General features: G+C 45.2%; 3 protein-coding genes and 1 non-coding gene across 5 annotated transcripts; 1 reads left to right on the top strand and 3 right to left on the bottom strand.

The window, feature by feature from the left end:
- Positions 1-1,640: 1,640 nt before the first annotated feature.
- LOC102707029 (embryo-specific protein ATS3B-like) lies at positions 1,641-2,488 on the bottom strand. Its single transcript, XM_006654032.3, has 2 exons — positions 2,304-2,488; positions 1,641-2,218 (listed from the first exon to the last, which is right to left on the bottom strand). The coding sequence occupies exons 1-2, from the start codon at positions 2,400-2,402 to the stop codon at positions 1,784-1,786; spliced, it is 534 nt and encodes a 177-aa protein (XP_006654095.2). The 5' UTR covers positions 2,403-2,488; the 3' UTR covers positions 1,641-1,783.
- Positions 2,489-3,261: 773 nt separating this feature from the next.
- On the bottom strand, positions 3,262-3,333 carry TRNAP-AGG. The gene has a single exon. It is a non-coding gene; the product is annotated as a tRNA-Pro (tRNA).
- A 1,586-nt stretch (positions 3,334-4,919) lies between these two features.
- Positions 4,920-8,978, top strand: LOC102707309 (phospholipase D alpha 1-like). Its single transcript, XM_040524058.1, has 4 exons — positions 4,920-5,013; positions 5,151-5,258; positions 6,337-8,248; positions 8,346-8,978. The coding sequence occupies exons 2-4, from the start codon at positions 5,151-5,153 to the stop codon at positions 8,780-8,782; spliced, it is 2,457 nt and encodes an 818-aa protein (XP_040379992.1). The 5' UTR covers positions 4,920-5,013; the 3' UTR covers positions 8,783-8,978.
- Positions 8,877-13,110, bottom strand: LOC102705630 (phosphoenolpyruvate/phosphate translocator 3, chloroplastic-like). 2 transcript variants are annotated; one of them, XR_005811854.1, is made up of 10 exons: positions 12,396-13,110; positions 12,169-12,291; positions 11,901-12,053; positions 11,708-11,793; positions 11,479-11,563; positions 11,207-11,326; positions 11,064-11,132; positions 9,969-10,098; positions 9,746-9,881; positions 8,877-9,303 (listed from the first exon to the last, which is right to left on the bottom strand). XR_005811854.1 is itself a non-coding variant. In XM_015837010.2 (9 exons), exons 1-9 carry the CDS (start codon positions 12,792-12,794, stop codon positions 9,805-9,807), a joined length of 1,242 nt encoding a protein of 413 aa, XP_015692496.2. In that variant the 5' UTR covers positions 12,795-13,109; the 3' UTR covers positions 9,561-9,804. The 2 variants fall into 2 exon arrangements, 1 of the variants encoding a protein (XP_015692496.2); XM_015837010.2 differs by lacking the exon at positions 8,877-9,303 and having other exon boundaries at positions 9,561-9,881; positions 12,396-13,109.
- Between the last annotated feature and the right edge of the window lie 1,473 nt (positions 13,111-14,583).

The raw sequence follows: 14,583 nt of genomic DNA, 5'->3' as shown, positions 1-14,583 counted from the left end.
TACATTACTCACGGGTATAGTATAATAAAATCAGATCTATTGGATCTAAAGTAATGGACGGCTTACAATAATTCGTGATACCTTTAAAAAATCCTATTTTTTTGTGTTTTACTGGTCTATATCTGCCGTGATGCTGTTGACATATGTTTCATCCGTTTTTAGTAACTGACCATGTTGTCATGTTGTCTGTCCCATTCAAACTTTGACAAATAAACTTTTGCTTTTATTTTCCTTGATATGGAAAATCGTATTGTTGGATTTGTTTTGCACCTTAATCTAGAGTTCAAAGCATTTACAGAACTACTTAAAAAAACAATGCTCGAAGTTCTTAAAACTAGGTCAATGCTATCAGTTGTTTAAAAACAAAGTATAACTTGAAAAGGAGGGAGTAAAAATAGTCGTCAATCTGATATTTTTTTTATGTTTCCCCCACCTTTTCGTTAGAATGACTAAATTTTGCTCACACTAAGCAAACATAGTAGAATTTAGTAAGATATAGTTTACGTGAACACAAAAGAAAAAACAAAGAAAGGTGCCATACAAAAGCTGTATTTGTTGATTTGTATTTTGGGCCTTAGTCACTACGAAGAAATAATTTCTAAAAAATCTTAACAATCCACTTTATAAAAGATATGCATATAAATTTTAGTCCTACATTGCTTATTTTAGAAAATAGAAACATCTTACTTATAAGAGATAGTGGATTAGTAGTAACCTCATTATTTAAGCAACGGTGCATGAGAGAACTAGAAAACCACGTGCACGCTTGCTCGCCTCGTTTGGCTAGGCCCAGGTGGCGCGGAGATGCGACATGCATGTGAATGGTTCTCCAAAATAGACTCCTCATACTCTCATAGATATGACTTTCTTTTACAATTTTTTTCTTATTTTTCTTGCAAATCATTGGATTTATGTAGAGTTTATTTTGGAATTTTTGTTTATTTGATTCGCGTGGAGTCTAGATATGTTACGCTCCAATTCGGTTACGAGTTGTAAAGATAACTCATGCGTCTTGATCACACGTCCCGATCTCTCTATATATACCAAGTTTTTCTATAAATACCAAGTCGATGGCTCCACACAGCATATGCTAAAATAGGATTTGCTAGCACCTCTGTCCTACCTTATCACACATCGTCTACTCCGTTTCGCTCGCCGGCATGCACCGGTAGATCACAGAGTAGTCGTCAAAACCGTCACCTTCGAGTCCTGCACTAGGAGTGAACAAATAATGTTTTTAAGAAGCGCTATGCGCAACTACTTGCTGTTCATCCCGGTGTTGCACAAAGTTCACACGACTTTTGCTGCGAATGGTCCAATTTAGAACCGGTTCTGAATCATCGGTACATTTCAGTAACGTATTTGATTTATTCTTACGCGCGGCTTTAGTTTACATGTCTAAATCGAATCAAATGTTCTATAAATTTATACGTAGTCTCACGATTTATCTACAAAATAAAATAAATTTACATATACTTATATTTTCAATATTATTTTGGTCTATCGGAGGAGCAGCAGTATAGTTGTCAATCTATTCTTAGTCTCTTTCCTCACCTTTTATCTAATATTTTGTTTGCACTGACAAAATTTAGTACAATTTAAAGTCAACTTTTGATTTGAACTCAAAAGAACAAAGAAAATAATGAAATACGCCATCGAAAAACTCTTATTTCTGATTAATTTATTTCACATACACGAGGGTGATTGTTCTGGGGTGATGGATCATGGATTGGGTGTATCAGAATTCAGAAAATTCACAAATCCGTAGTACATTGCCGAGCAGCTAGCCTAGAGGAGAGGCAGAGGTGTTCGTCCGGCGCGCCGCCATCGCCGGCGAGGCCTTGGGGCAGCGGTTGTGGCCGTACCAGACGCCGTCCGGCAGCGGCGAGCCGAAGTAGAAGGTGGATGGCTTCTCCCCGGCGGCGGCGCCGGGCTCGAGCACCTGCACCCAGTCCGGCGCCCACCCGTCGCGGCCGGAGCGGCGGAGGTAGAGGTAGCAGACGCCGTACCCGCACTGGCCGGCGAGCCGGAACGTGTCGACGGCGCAGCGGTCGAGCGCGCCCCCGCCCCCGGAGGACGGCAGCCGCGCGCCGTACGCCTCGTTCCGGTACGCGTCCCCGAACGCGACGCTGACGGCGTCCCCCGTCCGCTCCGGCGACGCGCAGCTCGTCCTCACCCGCAGCGTGTACGTGCACTCCCGCCTCGCCGCCGCCGCATCCTGCAGCGACCACACGCGTTCTAAGAGAGAGAGAGAGAGAGAGCAAGCAGGCAAGCAAGAAGCCAAGAAAGTGAGAGTGACTGACCGTGGCGGCGTGGCATCCAGCGAGCGGGCGGAGAAGCAGGACGGCGGCGAGGAGGAGCAGGGTGGAGGAGGAGGAGGAGGAAGGCGCCATGGACACCATGTCCGCTACTGATTCAAGCTGCCTGCGACGACACCGCTGCAAGCTAGCGTGGAGGGGAGCTATGGTGAGTGGCAGGGCGAATCATGGAGGTGGGTATGGCATGGCAGCAGAGGATAGGGCGGGGAGGGACGACGTCGCAGTCGTCCGTTTCCGCTGGGCGCGCCGCGGTGGCAGCCGCGCGGCGAGTTTGCGTGTCGTCTTGCGTCGCGTGCGTGGGGGGCGTAGATGGCAACCGGGACCCACGACCCGAGACCCGTGGCTATTTACTTTATTAGATATAGGTATGTGTATGAACTAGATATGTTATTTGTGGGTAAGTAATTAGGTGAATACTTTTACCCGATGGGTACACGGGTATGAAAACGTTTTTATGATCCTCATACTCGTTTACCTATAGGTGATAAATATCCGCAAAGTTTAAATGCATGTCATGGCCTAATATCAAATTAGCATAGCCTAATTAACCAAAACCATAGGTATTTAAACTATCTATATATTTTTCACCACATTATATGAGTATGTGATGTCCTAAGTATCTAGCGTTTATGCAATATGCTATATGGAACCTGTGATATCTAGATTGTTTTGAACTTTTGCGGGTATATGGATGACCTGACGGGTAAGGTTTACTCAAGCGGGTATGGTATAGGAAGGTTTTCTTACCCGTGACGGGTATGAGTATTTTAATGATATAAAATTTTATTAGTGGATATGAGATAGTAATACCCGATGGATATTTAACCATTGCCATCCCCAGACATACCCAAAAGAAGAAAAAGCGTAAAAATTTCATAGATGGATATTTACCCATGCATACCCAAAAGGAGAAAAAAAAGGAAAAAAATAATATGACGTAACGGGGGCATTCCGAGAATTGAACTCGGGACCTCTCGCACCCTAAGCGAGAATCATACCACTAGACCAAATGCCCTCTTTGACATGTTTTTTGCATAAAGCAATAATAGTTTAAGATCAAGATTATCATATATCGATTACATTCGGTAGGTTTTTGCATGGAGAAAGTATTTGTAGATATGGTTGCATGGGTTCAGTGTGCTGATCTGCGTATACTGTAGGGATAATATCATCACAAAATTATTTCCATATAGTATTATATATATTGTTAGATATTATTGTAAAACAAAATATATAAAAACTGATATAATTCTAACTAGATCAAACTACAAAATAAACGTAGTTTAACTGGTTAGGTTCCTTGTGCTCGAACATGTACTTAAATTCAAACAATACACTAGGTAAGTGATTGTATTTATAACTACTTTTTTAATGTAACTCGGCAGCTGCCACTTTGCCAATTTTAAGAATTACTAGTCTAGTCTTTTGAATGTGCTGATAAAGGTAGGTGCGTATGACTTTATGATTGACTATATTTGTACGTTGTTTATAGAAAAAAAAATATCAAACTTATATAATAGCCGTGGTTCATGCTAGCCTCCGGCTTATATGCTATGGAGCCAATGCAATGGCAGTCCTACGGTGGTGACAGTGGGTGAGGTTGGGGAACCAGGATAAGTGTTTGTCGTGGAAGTGGAGGGTCGTCATGGTGGCCGTATGGCGGTGGGGATGCGACCGGCTGCGGTGACGAAGTTCGTATCGTGTGGGAGACTCGTCCTGGCTAGATCCAACATCGAGGGTGGTGACCTTTGGTGTGATTGTAATTTGTTGTGAAGCCTAGGACTAATCATGGTCATGAGCGGTTGTAACCCCTCCTTTCTAGGTTCTTGGCCACCAGATCTGTTGCCGACGAGGAAGGCCATAAAGACAATGTCATTGGTGATGCCTGATTGCTTGTGGGCGCCATATACATTCTCGAATGCAATGTCGCTAAGTCCTTTCTCTTCCTAGTTATGATGATATTTTAAATGTGGTGTCTCTATGGATTAGAAATGCTAATAGCCGTTACAAAATGTAGGTAGATGACTGATCTATATCTCAACCATTCTTTGACATTATCTTCTACTTTAATTCAACGCCAGTTGATCGATAGTGTTGATGGGAGCAGAATTCGATATATCATTATTTTTGGATATCTATTTTATTAGTTTGAGAACTACACATAACTTATAAGTCATTAGGAGAGACAAACATATGTCGCCAAGGCGGTATTACTGTAAGTAGTTTTCTTGTTTTTAATCAAATTGTTGATTGTAATTTGCTAGGTCCTATAATCTATTCAATAATTGGCTATAATAACTTTTAGGAAGCAAATGCCACAATGAAGAATTCCATTATCCAAAAGAAAATAAAACTTTTATATTAAATGTTTCGACTAATATGGTAATTCTTATGCCCACAATGCAAATCGGCTCATCAGGCTTTCCGACAAGGCAAACGACGCCAGTGCAACCGGAGACATGCATGGCGCGAATGAATGGCTCTCCGCCCGTCGTCGTCGCTCTTCCGCTGCATTCGATTTGCTGTTTTTGGGATCGCCTTCCTCTTTCCCAGCTAGCTGCTCAATCACGCCTTCCTTTCCTTTCATTTCCTTTCCTCTCCTCTATCTCTTTAATTTCTTCCCAACATCTCTCCCGTTTTCTGTTGATCCCTCCATCCCCATTCTCGATCTTCTCTTCTCTGTTCGATCAAATCGGTGCGTACTTTTGTCGTCGATCTTCACCATCATCTTCTTCTTCTTCTCGCTGATTCTGTTCTTGCTGTGCTTTGCTATGTCGATCTTCGCATCGTCTAATGAAATGCTCCGATTAATATTATTTGGGCGTACTGCAGATGGCGAAGATCCTGCTCCATGGGACGCTGCACGTGACCGTGTTCGAGGCCGACGGGCTGTCCAACCCTAGCAGGCCCAGCAGCCAAGCTCCCCAGTTCCTCCGCAAGGTACCTACTTTCTTCTTCTTCTTCTTCTTCTTCTGTTCCTCGATCTCTCTCTTTTTATATACATGTAAAACAGCTGTCGGCTCTTGATACCACCATGGCCGCGTTCGAAAGCTAGGAGAGAGATTATGGATTTTTTGCCGGCACACTTTTAAGTTCCTAAGCAGGGTATTTGGCGTAAAAAGAATTTACATAAAAGTTCTTCATTGCGATATTTACATTTTTAGTTACTTTACCCGTTTATACTCTTAGATAGCTGTAAAGAATCAGATAATATTTTAATTAATCTCTCAACCTCAGCTATCTCAAACATAACCGAGGAATGCTATTGCTTTGAAACATGGCGAGACGGACGCACCATCCATCTCTATGAATGAATGTGATTTGCCTTTTCTCTACAGTAGAATTCTAGCCCCTTAGTGCAAGCAAGACTATGAATGTGCAGCCAACTTCGTGTCAGGATCACAGTGAAATTATCGTGGTTAACATCAACATGTGCATAGATCAGCCCATGGGCAACTCATGATCGACTCTAGGTGTTAACTCAATAAACTAAGTTCACTTAGTTAAACCAGAGTCAAATCTTAAATTGCCCATGAGTCGATCCACGTATATCCTTGTGCACACTATAAAATCTTTGCGATCAACTAAAGTAAACCGATGTTTTGTTGAAACAAAATAACTGAGAAGGGGCCACCTATTAGCCAATTGAAAAAACTAAATTCATCAACGTTGAATTGAAATCAAACAGTAACCAAAGAAACCAAATAAATTAGTACGTAGGCAAAAGCACAGATCTTTGAGCAAATCTAATAGATAAAAAAAATTAATTGATAGATTAAAAACTTTCAAGCGATTGACAAATAGCAAACCTGAACTAAGAAATGAGATTACTATACATTGGCCGGATTGGAAGAATGACAAGCTGCTGAGAGAAATGGGTCTTAGACTGATATGTGGGTCTATCGTGTCTATAAAATATAAGTCTATGGATAAACCTACGAAACATTACTTTTGGATGCTTATTTTTGCATTTTTTTTTCCGTTGGAGAGGTTTGTGAGATGTTGCAATTTGAGGCAGCTGGTGGAGGGGATCGAGGACACGGTGGGCGTGGGCAAGGGCACCAGCAAGGTGTACGCCACCATCGGCCTCGACAAGGCCCGCGTCGGCCGCACCCGCACCCTCGCCGACGACACCGCCGCCCCTCGCTGGTACGAGTCCTTCCACGTCTACTGCGCCCACCTCGCCTCCGACGTCCTCTTCACCCTCAAGGCCAAGAACCCCATCGGCTCCTCCCTCCTCGGCGTCGCCTACCTCCCCGTCCGCGACATCTTTGCCGGCGCAGAGGTCGAGCGCTGGCTGCCCCTCTGCGACGACGTCGACGCCGAGCGCAAGCCCGTCGGCGACGGCGATAGCAAGGTCCACGTCAAGCTCCAGTACTTCGACATCTCCAAGGACCGGAGCTGGGGGCGAGGCGTCCGCAGCGGCAAGTACCCCGGCGTGCCCTACACCTTCTTCTCGCAGCGGCAGGGCTGCAAGGTGACGCTGTACCAGGACGCGCATGTCCCCGACGGGTTCATCCCCCGCATCCCGCTCGACGGCGGCCGCTGCTACGAGCCGCACCGGTGCTGGGAGGATATCTTTGATGCCATCAATGGCGCCAGGCACCTCATCTACATCACCGGCTGGTCGGTGTACACGGAGATCGCGCTGTTGCGGGACGCCGACCGGCCCAAGCCCGGCGGAGGAGTGACGCTCGGGGAGCTGCTCAAGAAGAAGGCTGGCGAGGGCGTGAGGGTGCTGATGCTGGTCTGGGACGACCGGACCTCCGTCGGGGTGCTCAAGAAGGACGGGCTCATGGCGACGCACGACGAGGAGACGATGAACTACTTCCAGGGGACGGAGGTGAACTGCGTGCTGTGCCCGCGCGACCCCGACGACTCCGGCAGCATCGTGCAGGACCTGCAGATCTCGACCATGTTCACGCACCACCAGAAGATCGTCGTCGTCGACCACGACATGCCGCGCCAGGGAGGGCGGCGCCGGATCGTGAGCTTCGTCGGCGGGCTCGACCTCTGCGACGGCCGGTACGACACGCCGTGCCACTCGCTGTTCCGGACGCTGGGCACGGCGCACCACGACGACTTCCACCAGCCAAACTTCGCGACGGCGGCGTTGGCGAAGGGCGGCCCGCGGGAGCCGTGGCACGACATCCACTGCCGCCTCGAGGGCCCCGTGGCGTGGGACGTGCTCTACAACTTCGAGCAGCGGTGGCGCAAGCAGGGCGGCAAGGACCTCCTCGTCCAGCTCCGGGACCTCGCCGAGGTCATCATCCCGCCGTCGCCGGTGGTGTTCCCCGAGGACACCGAGTCGTGGAACGTGCAGCTGTTCCGGTCCATCGACGGCGGCGCCGCGTTCGGGTTCCCGGACACCCCCGAGGACGCCGCCCGCGCCGGGCTCGTCAGCGGCAAGGACCAGATCATCGACCGGAGCATCCAGGACGCGTACATCAACGCCATTAGGAGGGCCCGGAGCTTCATCTACATCGAGAACCAGTACTTCCTCGGGAGCTCCTACTGCTGGAAGGCCGACGACGGCGTCAAGCCGGAGGACGTCGGCGCGCTGCACCTCATCCCCAAGGAGCTGTCCATGAAGGTGGTGAGCAAGATCGAGGCCGGCGAGCGGTTCACCGTCTACGTCGTCGTGCCCATGTGGCCGGAGGGCATCCCGGACAGCGGCTCCGTCCAGGCCATCCTCGACTGGCAGCGCCGCACCATGGAGATGATGTACACCGACATCGCCCAGGCCATCCAGGCCAAGGGCATCGACGCCGACCCCAAGGACTACCTCACCTTCTTCTGCCTCGGCAACCGCGAGGCCAAGGCCGCCGGCGAGTACGAGCCGCCGGAGCAGGCCGAGCCCGACACCGGCTACTTCAAGGCCCAGCAGAACCGCCGCTTCATGATCTACGTCCACACCAAGATGATGATCGGTCCGTGCCATGGATGATTTGATCAATTCTTGGCTGCCTTTTCTTCATTCGATTTCTATGGATTTCTTGATCGATTTGGTTGTGTTCTTTCGATCAGTCGACGACGAGTACATCATCGTCGGGTCGGCGAACATCAACCAGAGGTCCATGGACGGCGCGCGCGACTCGGAGATCGCCATGGGCGCGTACCAGCCGCACCACCTGGCGGCGGCGGGGCGGCCGGCGAGGGGGCAGGTGCACGGCTTCCGGATGGCGCTGTGGTACGAGCACCTCGGCACAGTCGACGACGCGTTCCAGCGGCCGGAGAGCGTCGACTGCGTGCGCAAGGTGAACGCCATGGCGAAGAGGTGCTGGGACCTCTACGCCGGCGACGGGCCGGAGCGCGACCTGCCCGGACACCTCCTCACCTACCCCGTCGGCGTCGCCAGCGACGGCACCATCACGCAGCTCCCCGGCGTGGAGTTCTTCCCGGACACCGAGGCGCGGGTTCTTGGCGCCAAATCCGACTACCTCCCGCCAATTCTAACCACTTAGAAATAAAACCTCTCTGCATTTCATCGAATGAAAAGTTTTGAATTTACTTTTGAATAAGCACACCACACTAGTTTATGGGTTTCTCTATTGATTTTGGACAATAAGAGCTGCATTAGTGCAGTAAACATGGTGATGAATATTTGCTACTAGTTTTCACGTTGTGGATTTGAACTTGATTGATTATTTGCTTGGTTGATGTCCTTGCAGTTTGCTGCATATCACTGTCATATCATGAATATGCTGCAAAATTTTCAATCCAGAAAGAATTTTTTTACCAGATAGTACTGGTACCACCATTGAAATTGAGGGTGGACCAATCATTGAAAATATATATCACAATAAACATCTTGTTTGGTTTCAAAATATATAAACAAATATCTGGGTGAACCAATCATTGAAGTGACCACCTCCAATCCTGGAACATGAAGAAGTGGGACAAGGACATCAGCTTCTTTGCTTCTTATTCTCTTCTGAATTTCTCATCCACAAAGGAGTCATCTTCTGTTGATTGGTTAGTATGGCTGCCAATTACCAGATGGAGTATCAATTCAGTCTGGTTCACCCATTTATGCCAAGACAGGAAAAAAAAAAGGAAGGTTCTACAGTCTCATCAACTGCAAAAAGAACAGGAGGAGGGTGGAAGCTTCTAAATATATATTTTTTGTGATGCAAACTTTAAGTCTGATCTGGTGGGCATTCTGCCCAATTTCAAAAGGAATGACAAAATCTCTATACACATTTTAATTGAACCAGTAAAAAAAGGGGGCAATATTCTTGAATGAGACTTTCGGACTTATGTGCCAAAATTCATTTCTGTTGAAAAACTTCTGACAGTGTTATTTTGGTGCTGGTCCACCACAACCTTCTTGAGAAAAATCTTACACACAAGCCTCTAAGACCCAGACAAGCTGACTAAAACAAATTGGAGAAAAGACAAAGTGATGGCTTGGCAGTTCATTTCACCTCAAGAAGAGATAAACCAGAACCTTCTAGTAGTTAAATTCCAGCGGTGTACGTTGAGTTCATGCAGTCTTAGCCTTTGGTTTTACTTTTTTGAACCTAGAGTACAGGAAAACTCCAACAAGAGCAACACCAGTTCCTGAATGAAGGAAAAAGAACATAATTCATATACAGAAAAACTGAAAACTGAGTTGTTAGGATCAATTGAATTTGGTTCAGAGGTTACCAAGTGCATTAATAGGTGAAATTGGAGTTTTGAAGAAGAGAACGGATGAGACAATGACCACAACTCGTTTGACACAGTTAGCAACAGAATGGGTCACAGGTGATACTCTAGCCAATAAACTATATGAAACCTGCCTCAGAAACAAATATAATTATAGTGAAGGTGATTACACAAAATCAGAAAGAAATTGAACATACTAGTACAGAATTTGTAGATACATTCATACATTACTAGCCATCACTAGAAAATGTGGTTCCATGAAGACAACCATAAGAATTGCTACATCATTCTAGAGAGAATCTACAATATGCCAGTGAGTTTGTCCTGGTTCGAAGATTTGCCACTAACATTTCCCCTTTCTATAATATACCATTGAGTTTATCAACTGTTCTATAATATACCATTGGACTGGATGAATGCTTAAAATGCCCTTATAGACATAAGGATAAATGCCTAAAGTGCCCTTATAGACATACAAGGTTGACAATTGATTTGTTCCTTTTGAAGTTTCAAAAACTAGCTTTTTGTGTGTACTCTTCTTACATAATATGGAAGTTCATGTGTAAGTTTTATATCGCTATTTTTCGTAGTACTAGGTTGCGTCACATCCAACACAAAGTTTTAATATCTTGAGACGGAGGTAATATAATCTATCTATTATATATTTTTTGCAGAAAAATATTGTTACATGCTATGCAGAATATTTTTGTTGTGCTGCAATTATTAATGTAAAAATCTTTCATATGCTACATAAAATAATTTTGTGCTATTATTTTTTTGTGTAACCACACAAAACTAATTTTTCAAAAAATATAAAAAAAAATCTTTAAACACATAAAAAAAGTTTCTATGTTGCAAGGAGACTAAAAGAATTTCAGAATTTTCTGAAACTTCTATGTGGGCTAATCAATTGTCAGCTCATAAGTATATAATGGTATTTTGGGTATTTTTGGAAAAATACATGGTCTAATGGTATATTGTAGAAAAATTGACAAAGTCAATGGTATATCGTAGAAAAGGAATCATTGATCCGAGGCAAACTTAGATAAATTTCTATGACCCTTTGCACAATTTTATATTGGAAGTAAGCTTCACCTGTTGGTAAAAATGGAAACAAGTGCCAGCAAGAGCAGCTTTGATACATAGTTCTTGTAGATTAACTCCCTACAAGTACAAAAAGACAAAAGTGTTACTATATTGGTTAGCAAAGGAAATACATAAAAGCCCAAAACACTCACGGTGCTCTGCAGGTACGATGGGGAAAACTTTATTCCTTCCACAGACAACATCAGTGGGGCAGATAATAAAAATGACATAACAGTCATTATCGAGAAGAGATTTATGTCATCCAATGTTTCCTGTGATATGAACCAAAATTTGTAAGGGTATACAGTCCTTTACAGTATTTACCATGCTGTAAATTTTCTAAATGTGCATTTTGCATTGAAATAGAAACACTCTTCTATACAAGTAGTAGGAACTACAAATCTTCATGGATTGGGGAAATCACCTCTTTATCAGCAAGAAGCTTCTTGCTGAAAACATTTCGCGATTGGTTGGTAAGATTGGAAGCCATGGCACTCCAAAATCCTATCCTGTTTTCTCAAAAGTTTTACGCAATATTACATTATAGAGAAATGCATTGTATTGCTTAAACAAATAAAGACATGAGCCACAATGTAAAATACTCCTGAGTTCTCAGTCATTGGAATTTTTAAAGATAGGCAGATACCACTGACCAGTTGAAAGAAACCTCGGTCATCGATGCTAGCACGACGCCACCAACGATTGGCACAAGGGAACCTAACACCAAGAAAGAAGGTGTCTGCCAAAAACACATGATTTGTTTCAAAGCACAAACCGGTCAATCTCTTTGGTTATATGTCTCCCATTCTTGAGACAACATACAGAAAACATGAACAAGCTCTGTACCTCCCCAAGTAACAACACGGAGAGAAGCACCGAGAAGAAGGGCTCCATGGCCTTGATGGTGTGTGTGAAGGAAACAGCGACCTTGCCCAAGCTCATGTTAGTGAAAACATTGCCCATCGTGTGCACCAAGGCCAAAGGCAGGATCTTTGCATACTGCACTAATAACAAATGTTTTGTTTTTTTTTTGTCACAATTCATCACATTTCTACAACCAAACTGTTCCAACAAATTTGACAAGAACAATAGTTGTCTCCATTTCCTCCATTACCTGTCCAAGGGAGAGCCTTGGCTTGGGGTGAAGATTAAGCAGCCACATGAGGGTGATGAAGAATGAACCGGAGGCGAATTGGAAGGTGGTGATGGTGTAAGGGAAAGGCACTGCTTTCAGAACCTGCACGCCATGAATTCCAACAAGATGAGCCATGGATCAGGGCCAAGAAATATACGGCGAAGAGAGAAGGAGATCGACGAATGGGGAAAAAGAAATGGGCAGACCAGCTTGTTGAAGATGTTGAAGTAGATGTTGAGCAGGTACCAGACGAGGATCATGACGCCGAGCTGCAGCGTCCGCGAAATGGCGCCGTCCGCCTTGCGGCCGCCGTCCGCAGGCGGCGAGGCCGCCGCGGCCGTGGCCACCGTCTTCCTCGCCGCGGCGCCGCTCTTCCCGAGAAGAAGTGGGGAGGGGAGCAGCATGCGCCCCCCGCGAATGCCGAGCGGCAGCGCCGGCGCGCCGGCGCCGGCGACCGGGCATCGAGAGAGAGACGACGAAGAAGAAGACGGCAAGGCGACATGCCGCCACCGGGAGGCGAGGAGGGAAGGAGAGGAGGAGGCCGCCGCCGCCGCCGCCCAGGCTCCAGAGGCGGAGGAAGAGGTGGCCGCCGCCATGGCCTGCATCCCCGCCACGCCACGCCCACCGGCTCGGTTTCTTGGCAAATGGGCGGGCGTCACCGGATCAATCGAACGCCGGAGCCAGCGGAGAAGCAGTAATGGTGCGCGCAAGACGCGAACGCGATGGCAGAAGGCGCCATCTGCCTCTGCCGCTCCTGCTGCTACTTATGGACGGGAGGCGCTGCGGCTGCGGCGCCAGTGGCGGCGAGGCGGGAGCGAGAGGCTACTGGGAGTCGCGGGGAGGGCGACGGCGACCTGGCCCGGCCCGGCCGTCGCGCTCTCCGGCTCTGCGCGCGGGGAGCCTCTGAGGCTGGGAGAGGGAGCGAAAAAAAAAACTTTTTTATTTTAATTTTTACGGTGCTCTTCCTCTTTTTTTCGTGGTGACTAACGCTAACTTGCAGGGCATGGGCCCCACTCTCTGCCAACGTGGGCCCACATACCCGATGCACGAACGTACTAAGTAGTACGGTTCATCTATAGTTAATCTAATAGTCAATTCATATAATAGCTCGCTACAAAACATATACTATCATGTCGCTATAAAACATATACTATCATGTCGCACATATCATACATACCCTGTGTCTTGGAGCCGTACTATAGCTCTATTAATTTGTAGCCTACTGCTTTTTTTTTCTCCTCTTTTACCTACTTAAAATATGTTATGTTTATAGTTGGTTTATATGTAACTACTCTAACTGACTATAAATGATTATATTTTAGGACCAAGCTGCTGTAATACACTGTATTTTTAAAATAAACTTTAATGCATACTTTAAGTAATCATTTTGGCTAAAAATTTTATCCTCAAAATAACTAATTTAGGAATATATATATAAACCAGAGTCACCGTGTTCGGTAAGGAGGGAGATGAGGGTAAGTTATCCGATATGAAAAACGTAGTAATAGATTAGTACATGATTAATTAATTATTAAAAAAATATAATTTTTAAAATAACTTTTCTATAGAAATTTTCATAAAAAATACATCGTTTAACAGTTTGGGAAGCATGTGCATGATAAAAGAGTAAAAGAGTAGGATATGGATAAGCAGTCTTGCTGCCGAACGCGGCCTAAATAGAAATATGTATAATTATTGCACCCGTTTAAGAGTAATGTTAATCTATCTTTCTATAAAAAAAAATAGAGGCGTGGATTTCATATTATTTGATTACTAAATTATTTAAATTGGTTAAAATAGTAACTTATTTTAGGATGAAGGGGTAATTTCTTGTAAAGTTAAAATTTAGTTTATATGTCTCTCATTTTCTCAACTCTAATACGTTGATTGATTTCAATATGGAGCCTTTATGGACAAATAAACATAGAGAAAAAAATAGTTTTTATTGGAATGGAGATAGTAGAATCCAATTTTGGAAAAAAAATTAGAATCAAATTTTAAACTTCCATATTAGAATAGAACTAATTTAGTCTTGGATGGGCAAGCTTTAAAAATTACATCGTCCATCATAAGCAACGGTTGATTTTTCATAGTTAATGTTAGATCAGAGATTCTTTTGGTAATAATAAAGTCTGAGTATGTATGCTCAACGTAGGGCGTGGATCGTCTGCAGAGGATCTGAATTGCTCAACCTAGGTTTATTTTTGTGCTTTTCATTATGTTTGCGTCAAAGGTTGGTTTCGGCACCCGTGTTGGTTTTGCCGGATCAAACGAAGGGCTTCCAGGTTTACTGTGACGCATCTAGATCAGGACTGGGATGTGTGCTAATGCAAGAAGGAAAGGTGGTTGCTTACGCCTCTTGTCAGCTAAGACCACATGAGGGTAACTATCTGA

This window comes from Oryza brachyantha, chromosome 5 (assembly GCF_000231095.2).
Source record: "Oryza brachyantha chromosome 5, ObraRS2, whole genome shotgun sequence".
Taxonomy (NCBI): Eukaryota; Viridiplantae; Streptophyta; class Magnoliopsida; order Poales; family Poaceae; genus Oryza; species Oryza brachyantha.
This window is presented reverse-complemented; position numbering and strand designations above follow the sequence as displayed.